Source organism: Geotrypetes seraphini, chromosome 3 (assembly GCF_902459505.1).
Source record: "Geotrypetes seraphini chromosome 3, aGeoSer1.1, whole genome shotgun sequence".
Lineage (NCBI taxonomy): Eukaryota > Metazoa > Chordata > Amphibia > Gymnophiona > Dermophiidae > Geotrypetes > Geotrypetes seraphini.
In genome coordinates this window covers 319,052,902-319,066,104 of record NC_047086.1, presented here as the reverse complement: position 1 = coordinate 319,066,104, position 13,203 = coordinate 319,052,902, and the positions used below count along the sequence as shown (strand labels likewise).

At 46.7% G+C, this 13,203-nt stretch overlaps 1 protein-coding gene across 1 annotated transcript in view; it reads right to left on the bottom strand.

Annotated features, from left to right (window-relative positions):
* The window catches only part of GPCPD1 (glycerophosphocholine phosphodiesterase 1), a 234,105-nt gene that overhangs the window by 86,098 nt on the left and 134,804 nt on the right, over positions 1-13,203 (bottom strand). The window contains 1 exon segment of the mRNA XM_033936285.1: positions 10,847-11,009. Coding sequence (XP_033792176.1) covers positions 10,847-11,009 — 163 coding nt within the window.

Sequence of the window (13,203 nt, the reverse complement as noted above, 5' to 3'; positions counted from 1 at the left end):
AGAGTCTAAAAGAAAGAAAATCAGGAGGTAAGAACCTAATTTCTCCTTCTTTAGCTAACTCTCTAGACCAGTATATATCTCTTACAGATGGGATGTACCAAAGCTGTACCCATCATGGGTTGGACCCCCCAAAGGGATGACACCAGAACATGCTCACCGAACACTGTGTCCTGATGCACTTGAACGTCTACACGGTAGTGTCTGACAAAGGAATGCAAGGAAGACCAAACCACAGCCTTCCAAATAGCCACTGGAGGCACCAGAAAAAACTGAGCCCAAGAAGCTGCCTGACCCCGAGTGGAATGAGCCTTGAGTAATTCCGGAACAAGCTTTTTCTGAACAAGGAATGCTGAAACAATAGTTTCCTTGATCCAGCGTGCAATGGTAGCCTTGGAAGCGCCATCCCCCTTATGAGGACCCACTAGAAGGACAAAAAGATGATCTAATTTCCTGATCTCCTGGGTCCTCTGCACATAAGAGCGAAGGACCTGACCAACATCCAACTTGTACAACTGTTTCTGCTCTGAAGATCCCTCCCGATTACCCAACACCAGGAGGACCACTGCCTTTTTGACATGAAAAGGAGAAACTATCTTGGGCAGAAAGGAAGGAACAGGATGCAACACGACTTGCTCCCTAGAAAACTCCAGGAAGGGAGACCTACAATCAAAAGCCTGCAGCTCAGAAACACGTCTAGCAGAAGTAATAGCCACCAAAAAGACCGCTTTAAGGTAAGGTCCTTCAACGAGCAGGTACCCAAAGACTCAAAAGGTGGACGCACCAGCACAGACAAGACCAGATTAAGATCCTGAGATGGAACAGAGGGTTGCACGGGAGGCTTGAGCAATTTGGCCACACGCAAGAAGCAAACAACATCAGGAATGGCAGTAAAGTGCTGACCTCATAACAACCCACAAAAGGTTGACAAGGCCGCAAGTTGAACCCGGAGAGAAGACCAAGCCAGGCCCGTGTCCAGGCCATCCTGCAAGAACTCTAAGATGTTATACATGGAAAATGCGAAAAGAGACCACTCCATGAGCAGCACACCACTTCTCAAATAGATGCCAAACTCACACATAAGCCCGAGAAATGGAAAGTCTTCGGGACCCCAACAGGGTTGAGATTACTTTATCTGAATACCCCTTCTTACCTAGGTGTTTCCTTTCAAGAGCCAAACCGTAAGACAAAAGGGACCCGAATCGAACACTGAAATGGGACTCTGAGTCAGGTGGTCAGGCTAGAGAGGCAGAGGATCTGCCACCAAATGCCTCACCAGGTCCGCATACTATGGGCATCGGGGCCAATCCAGGGCCACCAGAATCATAAGACCCAGATGACGAACAATGCAGAGGAGAACTCTGCCCACTAATGGAGGGAACACGTACAACAGACCCTCCAGTGGCCATGGTTGAACCAGAGCACCAAACCCTCAGCCTGACCGTCCCTGCGATGACTGAAAAAGCAGGGTGTTTTGGCATTGACGCTCATGGCCATCAGGTCCATGAGAGGCTGGCCCCAAGCTTGCACTATCAACTGAAAGATCACGTGGCTTAGACACCACTCTCTGGGATCTAGCACGTGATGACTGAGGAAGTCCGTTTGAACATTCTCCTCTCCTGTTATGTGAGAGGCCGAGATATCCAGAAGATGAGACTCTACCCAGACCATGAGCAGAGCCGCCTCCGAAGTAGAGCATACTGAAGAGGATACAAGTGGGCCCAAGCCCACCTCACCATGTCTAAGGAAGCCGCCATTAACCCCAAGACTTGGAGGAAATCCTGCGCCCGAGGATACCGGGACACCATAAGCAGACGAATCTGAGAATGCAATTTGCTTACCCAGGTCTCTGGGAGGAAGACTTTTCCCAAGGAGGTGTCGAACAGAACCCCAAGATACTCCAGGCATTGAGAAGAGTCCAACTGACTCTTGGAAAGATTGACAACCCAGCCCAGTGGCTGCAGGAACTCCACCACTCGAGATGTGACCCGGGTGCTCTCCTGTAGCAACTTTGCTTGAATCAATCAGTCATCCAAGTAGGGATGCACCAGAATGCCCTCTTTGCGCAATGCTGCCACAATAACCACCATAACCTTGGTGAATGTCCACAGAGCCGTGGCCAGACCAAAAGGAAGCGCACAGAACTGATAGTGCTGACCCAAGATTTCAAAGCGAAGGAAGCGCTGATGGGAGGCCTGGATTGGAACATGTAAGTAAGCCTTCGTCAGATCTAGAAAAGTCAGATACTCCCCCAGCAGAAAAATCAGAATCACAGACCTGAGAGCTCTGTTGACCCCTTTCAAATCCAAGATGGGCCAATAAATCCCCTCTTTCTTGGGCACCACAAAGTAAATTGAGTACCTGCTGGTGCACCACTCCTGAGGGGGTACTGGAACTACTGCTTTGAGAGCTAACAGTCTTTGAAGGGTCTGGCGAAAAGCCTGCTTCTTCCATGCTGACTGACAAGGAGAAGCAAGAAAATGATTTGGCAGGAAGTGGGCAAACTCCAGAGCATAAATGTCCCAAATCACCTCCAGGACCCACCGGACATGATCTCTGTACACTTTGGAGAAAACTCGTGCAGCCGGGCACCCACCGGAACCTGAGGGGGCACCGGCAAGGAGTTATTGGCAGGTTGGGCAGTGGGGGAACCAGTGGAAGGATTCCCAGCCCCCAGAAAAGACTGCATGTGCTGAAAGAAACGACCCTGGGAAAAACCAGAGGTCAGGAAGGGAGCAGCCCCTCGCCCAAGGCGGTATCTGAGGAACTCCCGCAGATGTCCCCGAGTACTGCCTTCCCTAAAGTCGGGCAGGCACAGTCTTCATGCAGGCAGGACACTTTAGAGTCCATCAGAGTCTGAACCAACTTATCCAAATCCTCTCCAAACAAAAAAGACCCCCAAAAGAGAAATTTAGTGAGTTTAGTCTTGGACACCGCATTCGCCAACCAAGCGCAAAGCCACAAGGTATGACACAAGGCCACCCCAAAAACCATAGACCCGGCGGTTGTCCGCACCAAGTCATAGAGGGCGTCCGAGAGGAAAGAGGCAGCCATCTCAATCTTTGCCACCTCCTGATCCACCAAGGACCAGTCATCAGACTCATTGTCAAGGATACGCTCGGCCCACCGAAACATGGCCTGAGCAACCAGCCCCCCCCCCCCCCCAATAGTTGCCTGGACTCCCAAGGCAGAGACATCAAAAGTCTGCTTAAGAATGGTCTCCAACTTACGCTCCTCAGAGTAAGTAAGGCAGAACCGCCCTCTACGGGCACTGAATGCCGCTTAGTAATAGCTGAGACCATCGCGTCCACCACTGGCATCTTCAAGGTAGCTCTATCCTCCTCCAGGATGGGATACAAACAAGCCATGGAGCGTGCCATCTTAAACTGCACCTCCGGTGTATTCCAATGCGCCAAGATAATATCCTGAATATCCTGATGCATAGGAAAGGAGCGGCACACAGAGTGGATCTCCCCAAGAGGGTCCCCCACACGAGGGGTCTCCAGTGGTGCCTCCTCAAAGCGCAACACCGAGGAGACCTGCTGAATCAGATCTGGGAGCTTGTCCCTATGAAAAAGGTGCACCACGGACACCTCCTCGTCTGTAGACGGAAACGCCGAGGCTCCACTACCAGTGGCTGTCCCCTCGAGAGGACCCTGGAGGCCTCCCCAAGGGTCCAGGTCCTCATCCAGGTCAACACGCTCAGATCACAAGTCTCATCCCAGGCCACCCACGGGCACTTGGACGAGGGAGGAGGAGGAAGGGGCGCTAAAAGAGTAGAGGGGTGCAGTGCCGAAGAGAAACCGTCCGAAACCTATGGGACGAAAGTAGGCTGCCTGAAAGTAGGCCGTCTGAAAATACGCTTTGCGTAAAGCAAAATTTAAATCTGGGGAAAAAACTCTCGGCAGCCCCATAGGACTCCCTGCTATCACAGGGGACCCTGTTGAAACAGGGGTAAGGTCATCTGAGGCTTGAAATAAGATGGAGGAACTTCCCGCCAAAAACAGCGAAGATCCCGCCAAAAATAACCCCTCCACGGTCTAGCCAGCATCAGCTATGAGGGAATCCCCAGCCGCTTCGGCGGTAAGGGAATCATTTTTACCAATACCGTCGCCAGCTGAGGAAATCCCTCAGTGGGCAGGGGGGGAAGCCCGGGCTTCCCCGCTATCAGAAGCAGACTGGCGGGTTCCCTGGCTGCTGGCACCTACTGCCGACGAGGATCCCCCACTGCACCAGCCTGTACAACGCTTACACAAGCCGGTCATGAGTGCCTCGCATCTGAAGCACAATGAGCACTTTTTTCCAGCAGCGTCAGCAGCAATCTAGACAGGCTGCTTCGCGGCCTGGGCGGTTCCTCTGCCGCAACATTATATTAGGGGGTAGGGCTTATATAAGACCTACCCTGAAAATCATGCTAGGGCTTATTTTCGGGGAAACACGGTAGCTAAAAGAAAAGTGCAGGTTAGTTAAAAAATACAGCAATTTTCAGCAAATTTAAAAGGGAAAGCAACCCTTTAGACCGGCACTGCCTTAGGGGTGTTTTTTTGAAAAAAATTTTCACAGAACAGACTCCACTGGCTCTCAAAGCAGTATGCCTTACCTGAATTAGGGGCAAGGCTTACTGCTGAGGTACCTCTACAAAAATGTTGGGGAGGTGGAGGAAAAGGGGGGAGGGACCCAGCACGAGACACACCGGGTGTGACACCCCTGAGGTCGGACGGACCTCCAAACAGAGCCCACCCAAGCTCAATCCGGCACAAATACAGGGACTAGGAGCCCTAAACAAATTCCAACAGCCCTAAATAAGAGAGATAGGTACAACTCACTCATACCTGCTGGAGACAGTGTGTAAACTCATGGAAACACTGATCAAACAGAATCTTGACACAATCCTAGACGAAGAAAAACTGCGTGATCCACACCAACACGGGTTCACCCAGGGTAGATCCTTCCAATCTAATCTGATTAGCTTTTTTGACTGGGTAACTAGACAACTGGACGCTGGAGAGTCACTGGACGTGGTATATTTGGATTTCAGTAAAGCATTTGATAGCGTCCCTCATCAAAGATTACTGAACAAGCTGAAATCGATAGGATTAGGAGACACTCTAACTACATGGGTTGGGGATTGGCTGAGCGGTAGACTTTAGAAGGTGGTGGTGAACCGTACCCCATCCGAAGCATCGGACGTGATCAGTGGAGTGCCGCAAGGCTCGGTCCTGGGCCCGATTCTATTTAACTTATTCATAAGAGATATGACGCAAGGACTTAGAGGAAGGGTATCACTGTTCGCCGACGACGCCAAACTTTGCAACATAGTAGGCAAAAGCTTATTACCTGATAATATGACACACGACCTACTGTTACTGGAACAATGGTCAACTACTTGGCAGCTAGGCTTCAATGCTAAAAAATGCAAGATAATGCACCTGGGTAAGAGAAACCCGCGTAGAACTTATGTACTAAATGGTGAGACCTTGGTTAGGACCATGGCGGAACGTGACCTAGGGGTGATCATTAGTGAGGACATGAAGGTTGCCAATCAAGTGGAGAATGCTTCCTCCAGGGCAAGACAAATGATGGGGTGTATCCGAAGAGGTTTCGTCAGCAGGAGACCTGAAGTTATGATGCCGTTGTACAGAGCCATGGTGAGGCCTTACTTGGAGTACTGTGTTCAGTTTTGGAGACCACACTACCGAAAGGACGTGCTGAGGATCGAGTCAGTTCAGCGAACGGCCACCAGGATGGTCTTGGGGCTCAAGGATCTCACGTATGAAGAAAGATTTAAAAAATTGCGGCTGTACTCACTTGAGGAAAGAAGAGAACGGGGAGATATGATTGAAACATATAAGTACATCACGGGACGCATCGAGTCAGAAGATGATATCTTCTGGCTCATGGGACCCTCGACCACCAGAGGGCATCCGCTGAAAATCAGGGGAGGGAAGTTTCATGGCGACTCCAGGAAGTACTTGCGGCGAAGGCGCGCAGCAAAGGCGCTCGCCTTAGCGAGAGCGCCTTTGCGAAGGGCCTCAAGAAGGGACAAAGTCACCACAAGCAAGGACACCAGGGAAAGCCTGCAAGGTAAGGAATCGGCAGGCACAGAAGGTAAAGGGGAGACAAGCACATAAGAAACACACATAAATAGGTAAGGTAAAGCCAAGACAGCACACACAAGCAAAAGGCGGAGAGGACACCAGCAACAGGCAGAGAGAGTGAGAGAGAGGACACAAAGCAGACACAGAAGGCACTACCATACATAACATCAGCAGGTCACATGTAAACTACTAACTGTTATCTTACAGCAGGAACAACAATGGAAGCAGAGGGAAACCAGAAGATGAGCTTTCCAGTGTTCTGCACAGACTGTCATATGTATGACTACCTCCCCTCGGGGAGACAGTCATATGTATGCGGTCGGTGTCAGGAGCTGAAAAGCTTGAAGAAGGAAGTAAAGTGACTAGAGGACAAGATACAGGTGCTAGAAGGACTCTACACTACTGAGGACCCAGTCAGAACAGCTGAAGACTTCATGAACGAGAGACACATTGAGGAGGAAGTCAGGGAACTCGAGAAATTCATTGAGGAAGCCTACAGGAGAAGGGTGGAAGAGAACGAACTTCAGATGGAAGACGAAGTTACACCAACACCAACATGGAAGGGAGAAGAAGAAGCAGATGACCTCAAAGAAGACGCCCACAGAGGTACATCACACGAGGGGGAGAAAATGGCTAGTCGATGCCTAGAAGAAGAAACAGCGAAGTACATCGAAGACATAGAAGAAGAAGCAGCGAAGTACTCCAAGGACATTGACCTGAGACCGAAGCGAAAATTAAAGAAGGGAAAGTCAGCGATCCTAGTGGGAGACTCGATCCTGAGGCATGTGGACAGCCACGTAGCAGGAGGGAGAGAGGATCGACTGGTGACCTGTCTCCCAGGAGCAAGAACCAAGGACATCGTAGACAAAATTGGAAAGATCCTGGACGGAGCGGAGACCGAAGAGACCACAGTATTGATCCACGTCGGGACGAATGATGTCAGCAGGAGAGACTATAGAAGAAGCGCGCTGATTGAACAGTTCAAGATTCTGTGAAGGAAGCTGAAGATGAGGACTCAGAAGATAGCGTTCTCAGAGATCCTACCGGTACCGAGGGCAGATGTGAAAAGACAGGAAGAACTACAATCAATAAATGCGTGGATGAGGAAATGGTGCGAGGAAGAAGGATTCCACTTTGTGAGGAACTGGACAACGTTCTGGGGCAAGAGCAAGCTCTACAGGAGAGATGGACTGCACCTGAGCACGGCGGGAACTAGACTTCTAGCAAACAACGTCAGGAGAGGAATAGAACAGGCTTTAAACTAAGAAGAAGGGGAAAGCCGACAGTCGACCAAGCGTCGACGATTCGGAAGAAGGTATCCCATGAAGATACTAGAGGGAAAAAAGGCTGGGAAGAAACAATGGTCAAATTACAGGAGTTGACTAACACAGAAGAGGAGGTTAGAAGTATTGTAGCACAAGAGAATAAACTAAAGACCGAAGCACAGGGAAAGGAAATGAAGACAAGAAAATACCAGGATCTAAATTGCATATATACTAATGCAAGGAGCCTAAGAAACAAAATGGGGGAATTGGAATCCATGGCCAATGCAGAAGACATAGACATCATTGGAGTCTCTGAAACATGGTGGAATGAAGAAAACAAATGGGATACAGCACTGCCAGGGTACAAGCTCTATCGCCAGGACAGGTCAGGACAGAAAGGAGGTGGAATAGCCCTATACATAAAAGAAAGCATACAATCGACAAAAATGGACAAAGCAGAGACGACCAACAATCTGGAATCGCTATGGGTTAAAATACCTGGAAGGAAAGGGCCTGAAATAAAGATGGGTCTATACTATCGTCCACCCGGGCAAACCAGAGATATAGATGAAGAAATGGAAGACGAGATGAAGCGTGAATGCAAAAGTGATAACACGGTTATTATGGGAGACTTCAACTATCCTGGGATAGACTGGAGTCTTGGAAGCTCAAAATGCGCTAGGGAGACAGAATTCCTGGAGGCTATACAAGATTGCTTCATGGAGCAGCTTGTTAGAGAACCGACGAGAGGAAATGCAACTCTGGATCTAATCCTAAATGGGTTAAAGGGACCTGCAAAGGAAGTGGAAATAGTAGGACCGTTGGGAAACAGCGATCATAATATGATCAAGTTCAAGGTCGAAGTAGGAATACCGAAAGGAAATAGAACCATTGTGACAACTTTCAACTTCAGGAAAGGAAACTATGAAGCAATGAGGATAATGGTAAGGAAGAAACTTAGGAACACTTCCAAGAAATGGCAAACGGTAGAACATGCCTGGTCTTTTTTCAAGGACACGGTGAGCGAGGCGCAAAATCTGTATATCCCCAGATTCAGAAAGGGGTGCAAAAAGAGTCAAACAAAAGACCCGGCATGGATAACTAAAATAGTGAAGGAAGCGATAGGCAATAAGAAATATTCATTCAGGAAATGGAAAAAGGACAAAACTGAGGACAACTGGAAAGAGCACAGGAAGTATCAAAAAGAATGTCACCGTGTGGTTCGAAAAGCCAAAAGAGAGTATGAAGAGAGGCTAGCCAGGGAAGCTCGAAATTTCAAACCTTTCTTTAGATATGTTAGAGGGAAGCAGCCAGCCAGGGAGGAGGTGGGACCGCTGGACGATGGAGACAGGAAGGGAGTGGTGAAGGAAGAGAAAGAAGTAGTAGAAAGACTTAACATGTTCTTTTCGTCTGTGTTTACAAATGAAGACACATCTAACATACCGGAACCTGAGCAAATCTTCAAGGGAGATCAAGCAGAAAAATTAGCATCCATGGAAGTGAGCCTGGAAGACGTACGCAGGCAGCTAGAAAAACTAAAAACTGACAAATCCCCGGGTCCGGATGGAATCCATCCAAGGGTTCTGAAGGAACTAAAGGAGGAGATAGCGGAACTACTGCAGCAAATTTGCAATCTATCCCTGAAAACAGGAGTGATCCCAGAGGACTGGAAGATAGCCAATGTTACGCCCATCTTTAAAAAGGGATCAAGAGGTGACCCGGGCAACTACAGACCGGTGAGTCTGACCTCAGTTCCAGGTAAAATGGTGGAAGCACTTATAAAAGACAACATTGATGAACATTTTGAAAGAAACAAACTTCTGACAACCAGTCAACATGGTTTCAGCAAGGGGAGATCGTGCCTAACTAACTTATTGCACTTCTTCGAAGGAATTAACAAACGGATGGACAGAGGTGACCCCATAGACATCATATATCTAGACTTCCAAAAAGCCTTTGACAAAGTACCCCACGAACGCCTACTTCGAAAACTGAAGAACCATGGGGTGGAAGGAGATGTACATAGATGGATCAGAAACTGGTTAGCGGGTAGGAAACAGAGGGTGGGAGTGAAGGGCCACTACTCGGACTGGAGGAGGGTCACGAATGGTGTCCCGCAGGGCTCGGTGCTTGGGCCGCTGCTATTTAATATATTCATAAATGATCTGGAAACAGGAACGAAGTGTGAGATAATAAAATTTGCGGACGACACAAAACTATTTAGTGGAGCTTGGACTAAAGAGGACTGCGAAGAATTGCAAAGAGACTTGAACAAACTAGGGGAATGGGCGATGAGATGGCAGATGAAGTTCAACGTTGAGAAATGTAAAGTACTACATGTGGGTAGCAGAAACCCAAGGTGCAGCTATACGATGGGAGGGATATTATTGAAGGAGAGTACCCAAGAAAGGGACTTGGGGGTAATGGTGGACATGACAATGAAGCCGACGGCACAGTGCGCAGCGGCCGCTAAGAAGGCGAATAGAATGCTAGGCATAATCAAGAAGGGTATTACAACCAGAACAAAAGAAGTTATCCTGCCGTTGTATCGGGCGATGGTGCGTCCTCATCTGGAGTACTGCGTCCAATATTGGTCGCCGTACCTTAAGAAAGATATGGCGTTACTCGAGAGGGTTCAGAGAAGAGCGACACGTCTAATAAAAGGGATAGAAAACCTTTCATACGCTGAGAGGTTAGAAAAACTGGGACTCTTTTCCCTGGAGAAGAGGAGACTTAGAGGGGATATGATAGAGACTTACAAGATCATGAAGGGCATAGAGAGAGTGGAGAGGGACAGATTCTTCAAACTTTCGAATAATAAAAGAACAAGAGGGCACTCGGAAAAGTTGAAAGGGGACAGATTCAGAACGAATGCTAGGAAGTTCTTCTTTACCCAACGTGTGGTGGACACCTGGAATGCGCTTCCAGAGGACGTAATAGGGCAGAGAACGGTACTGGGGTTCAAGAAAGGATTGGACAATTTCCTGTTGGAAAAGGGGATAGAGGGGTATAAATAGAGGATTACAGTCCAGGTCCTGGACCTGTTGGACCACCGCGTGTGCGGACTGCTGGGCACGATGGACCTCTGGTCTGACCCAGCGGAGGCACTGCTTATGTTCACCGAAAGAGTAGTGGATCATTGGAACAGACTCCCACTCCAGGTGATAAAGGCCAGCAGCATGACGGATTTTAAGAGAAAATGGGATACTCACGTGGGATCTTTAAGGGAGTAAATTCAGGGGAGGGGATACTTGGAATGGGCAGACTTGGTGGGCTATAGCCCTTTTCTGCTGCTTTTTTCTATGTTTCTATGATATAGGGAGAGTCACCTATTATTTACTATTCCAAAGTTTTGTCTCAGTCTCCACCCGCTGGTCATGATGAGATATTACCCATCTGTAAGAGATCTATACCGGTCTGGAGAGCTTGCTAAAGAATATTTGATTACCAGCATCTTTTCAAATGTTAATGTGATGCCATAACTACCTCGAACTTTTCCAATTGTTTGCCTTGACATTCTGCTCATGATGGGAAGTATAAGAATTCCACTGCTCCTCCCATGCTCTGCAATGGTAGAGGATAACAGGCATGCTGTGCCCACATGTCCTTGGAGTGTATCACCCTGTACTACTGTTTCACTTAAATCTTCCTGCAAAATTAAATAATAAAAGAAAATCATGTTTTAAAATCCACATTTTAGAAGCATAATAAAGGTTATTACTTGTGGTAACATTTTAAAAGCCATTTATACATATAAAAAAGTGGTTTACATGCAAAAATGGTTTGTTATAGAAGTATACTGCCATTTTATACATACATGTATTCTTAACAAGAAATTGCATTTTTTAAGGCAAAAGGTAGGATGTTTGGATTTGAATCCATAGTTCTAGATTTTCAAAAGCACAATAAATGTTTTGAAAATCAGTGTGCACTAAATAACAACTGAAGTTAAAACATGAAGCTCAGGTTTTGGGGGGATTTTTTCCACTTTTATTTTTCTAATATTTCAAATTTACAATCACTTCAATATATGCATGATAATGAAATTTCAGTAATATAGCAAAAGAAATAAAAATATCAGGGAAACAGCATATTATATTTAAATCATTTTTATTGAGGTTTTCCAACAATACAAAAAGTATAAACTCATACAAACACCTTACATGTGCAAAAAATTCCAGTTAAACAGCATCAACCAACCCTTCCATCCCCCCAATCCCCTCCACCCTTACCCCTCCCCTCCCACCCTGGGAACAGCAGCATCAGGTACTAACAAGATCACTATCAAGCATAAAAGGAAGAACAAAAGTAAATCAATATCAAATTTCTCTCTAATATAAGGCGTCAAGGTAACACAAAAGGGAGTCCAGCATTGTACAAAAAAAGGTTGCCTGCTGGAGTCCAAATCAGGAATATCTTGGCATTCCAATAATACTTGTTGTTATCATTAAAGATCTCTATTGAGATATCATAGGCGGATGTGGGGAAAGCCAACAATAAAGGATGCTCTTCCAGCCCAACATAATGGTCTTTCGAAGGAAAGCTTTGCAGCCTGGTCATATAGGATGTAAGCGCCCATTCATTGTAAATAGAAAACTAGAATGCAAGCGCCAAGCACAATCCCAGAGGCCCGCTACTTAAGTTAAAAGTTGCATCCAGAACTGAGAATCATAAGGACAGGTCCAAAACATATGTCCAAGAGTGGCATGAGCCTGGAGACATTTAATGCAGTGATCACTGGCTCAAATTTTCATCTTGTAAGTCCTGTTTGGTGCACAATAAGCCCTCAACAAAAATTTGAAGTTCCGTTCCTTCTCTGTGGCTTGAAAATTATATTTAATACCTAATCGAACGCATTGTTTAATCATTTCAGATGTGATAGGGACATGAAGATCTAATGCCCACTTCCGAGCAAGTTCCGTTTAATCCAATTCTCCCGCCATTTCCTGTAATACTTATGGTGAAATTTCAGTGGGATAGGAACCTGAGCCGTTAGACACAACATCTCTGACATCTTCTCCTGCATCTCTTCATTGAAAACCACAGGTGATAATTCTGTCAGATAATGCTGTAGCTGTCGATAAGCATACCAATCAGTAGCCGGTATCTGATAGGTCGTCTGCAACTCCTCAAAACCAAGTGGGGCTCCCTCAGAGGACACCACTTGCGAAACATAAAGAAGTCCACGTCGTGCCCAGGAAGCAAAGGTTGGTTGAAACAAGCTGGGACAAAATTGCCATTTCCCACTAGAGGCAAACAAAGAATGATATACGACGATACATGTAAAAGCTTGCCAACCACATAGCAGGTAAGAACAAGTCATTCTGCAGTTAAGGCAAGTCCGGCAATTTCTTAGCATGTAGTAAATAGCTGAAATAAGGGCTATAGGGAACACATTTTACTGCAGGCATAGAAAAATATACAGTATTACAAAATCAGTCATTTATGTAACTTATTTAGAAACAGCATCTTAAAACAGTCCACAATTTGTTGGAAATAAGATCCAAGATAACATAGAAATAATTAATAAGAAACTCAGCTTTTGATTGTTTTTCCCGTGTTTCACTGTTGACTTCACCATTTGTTCTTTACAGTGCCTTGTTATCAAAAGTGAATATTTTTTCACAGTAATATTTTTCTCACCATCAGCATTGTCCAATACTGAGGCGACCCCGAGGCAGGCGGCTTTCTGCCGAAACACGGTCTGTCTGGTCTCTTCAGCTGTTGGTGTCTTTTGAATATGAGTTTTTATACAAACTTTGGCTGGAACTTCATTGGTCCTCCCCTACTTTGGTTCCCACTATTTTTTAACATCACCCCTCCCAAACCTGGCATGTATGTGT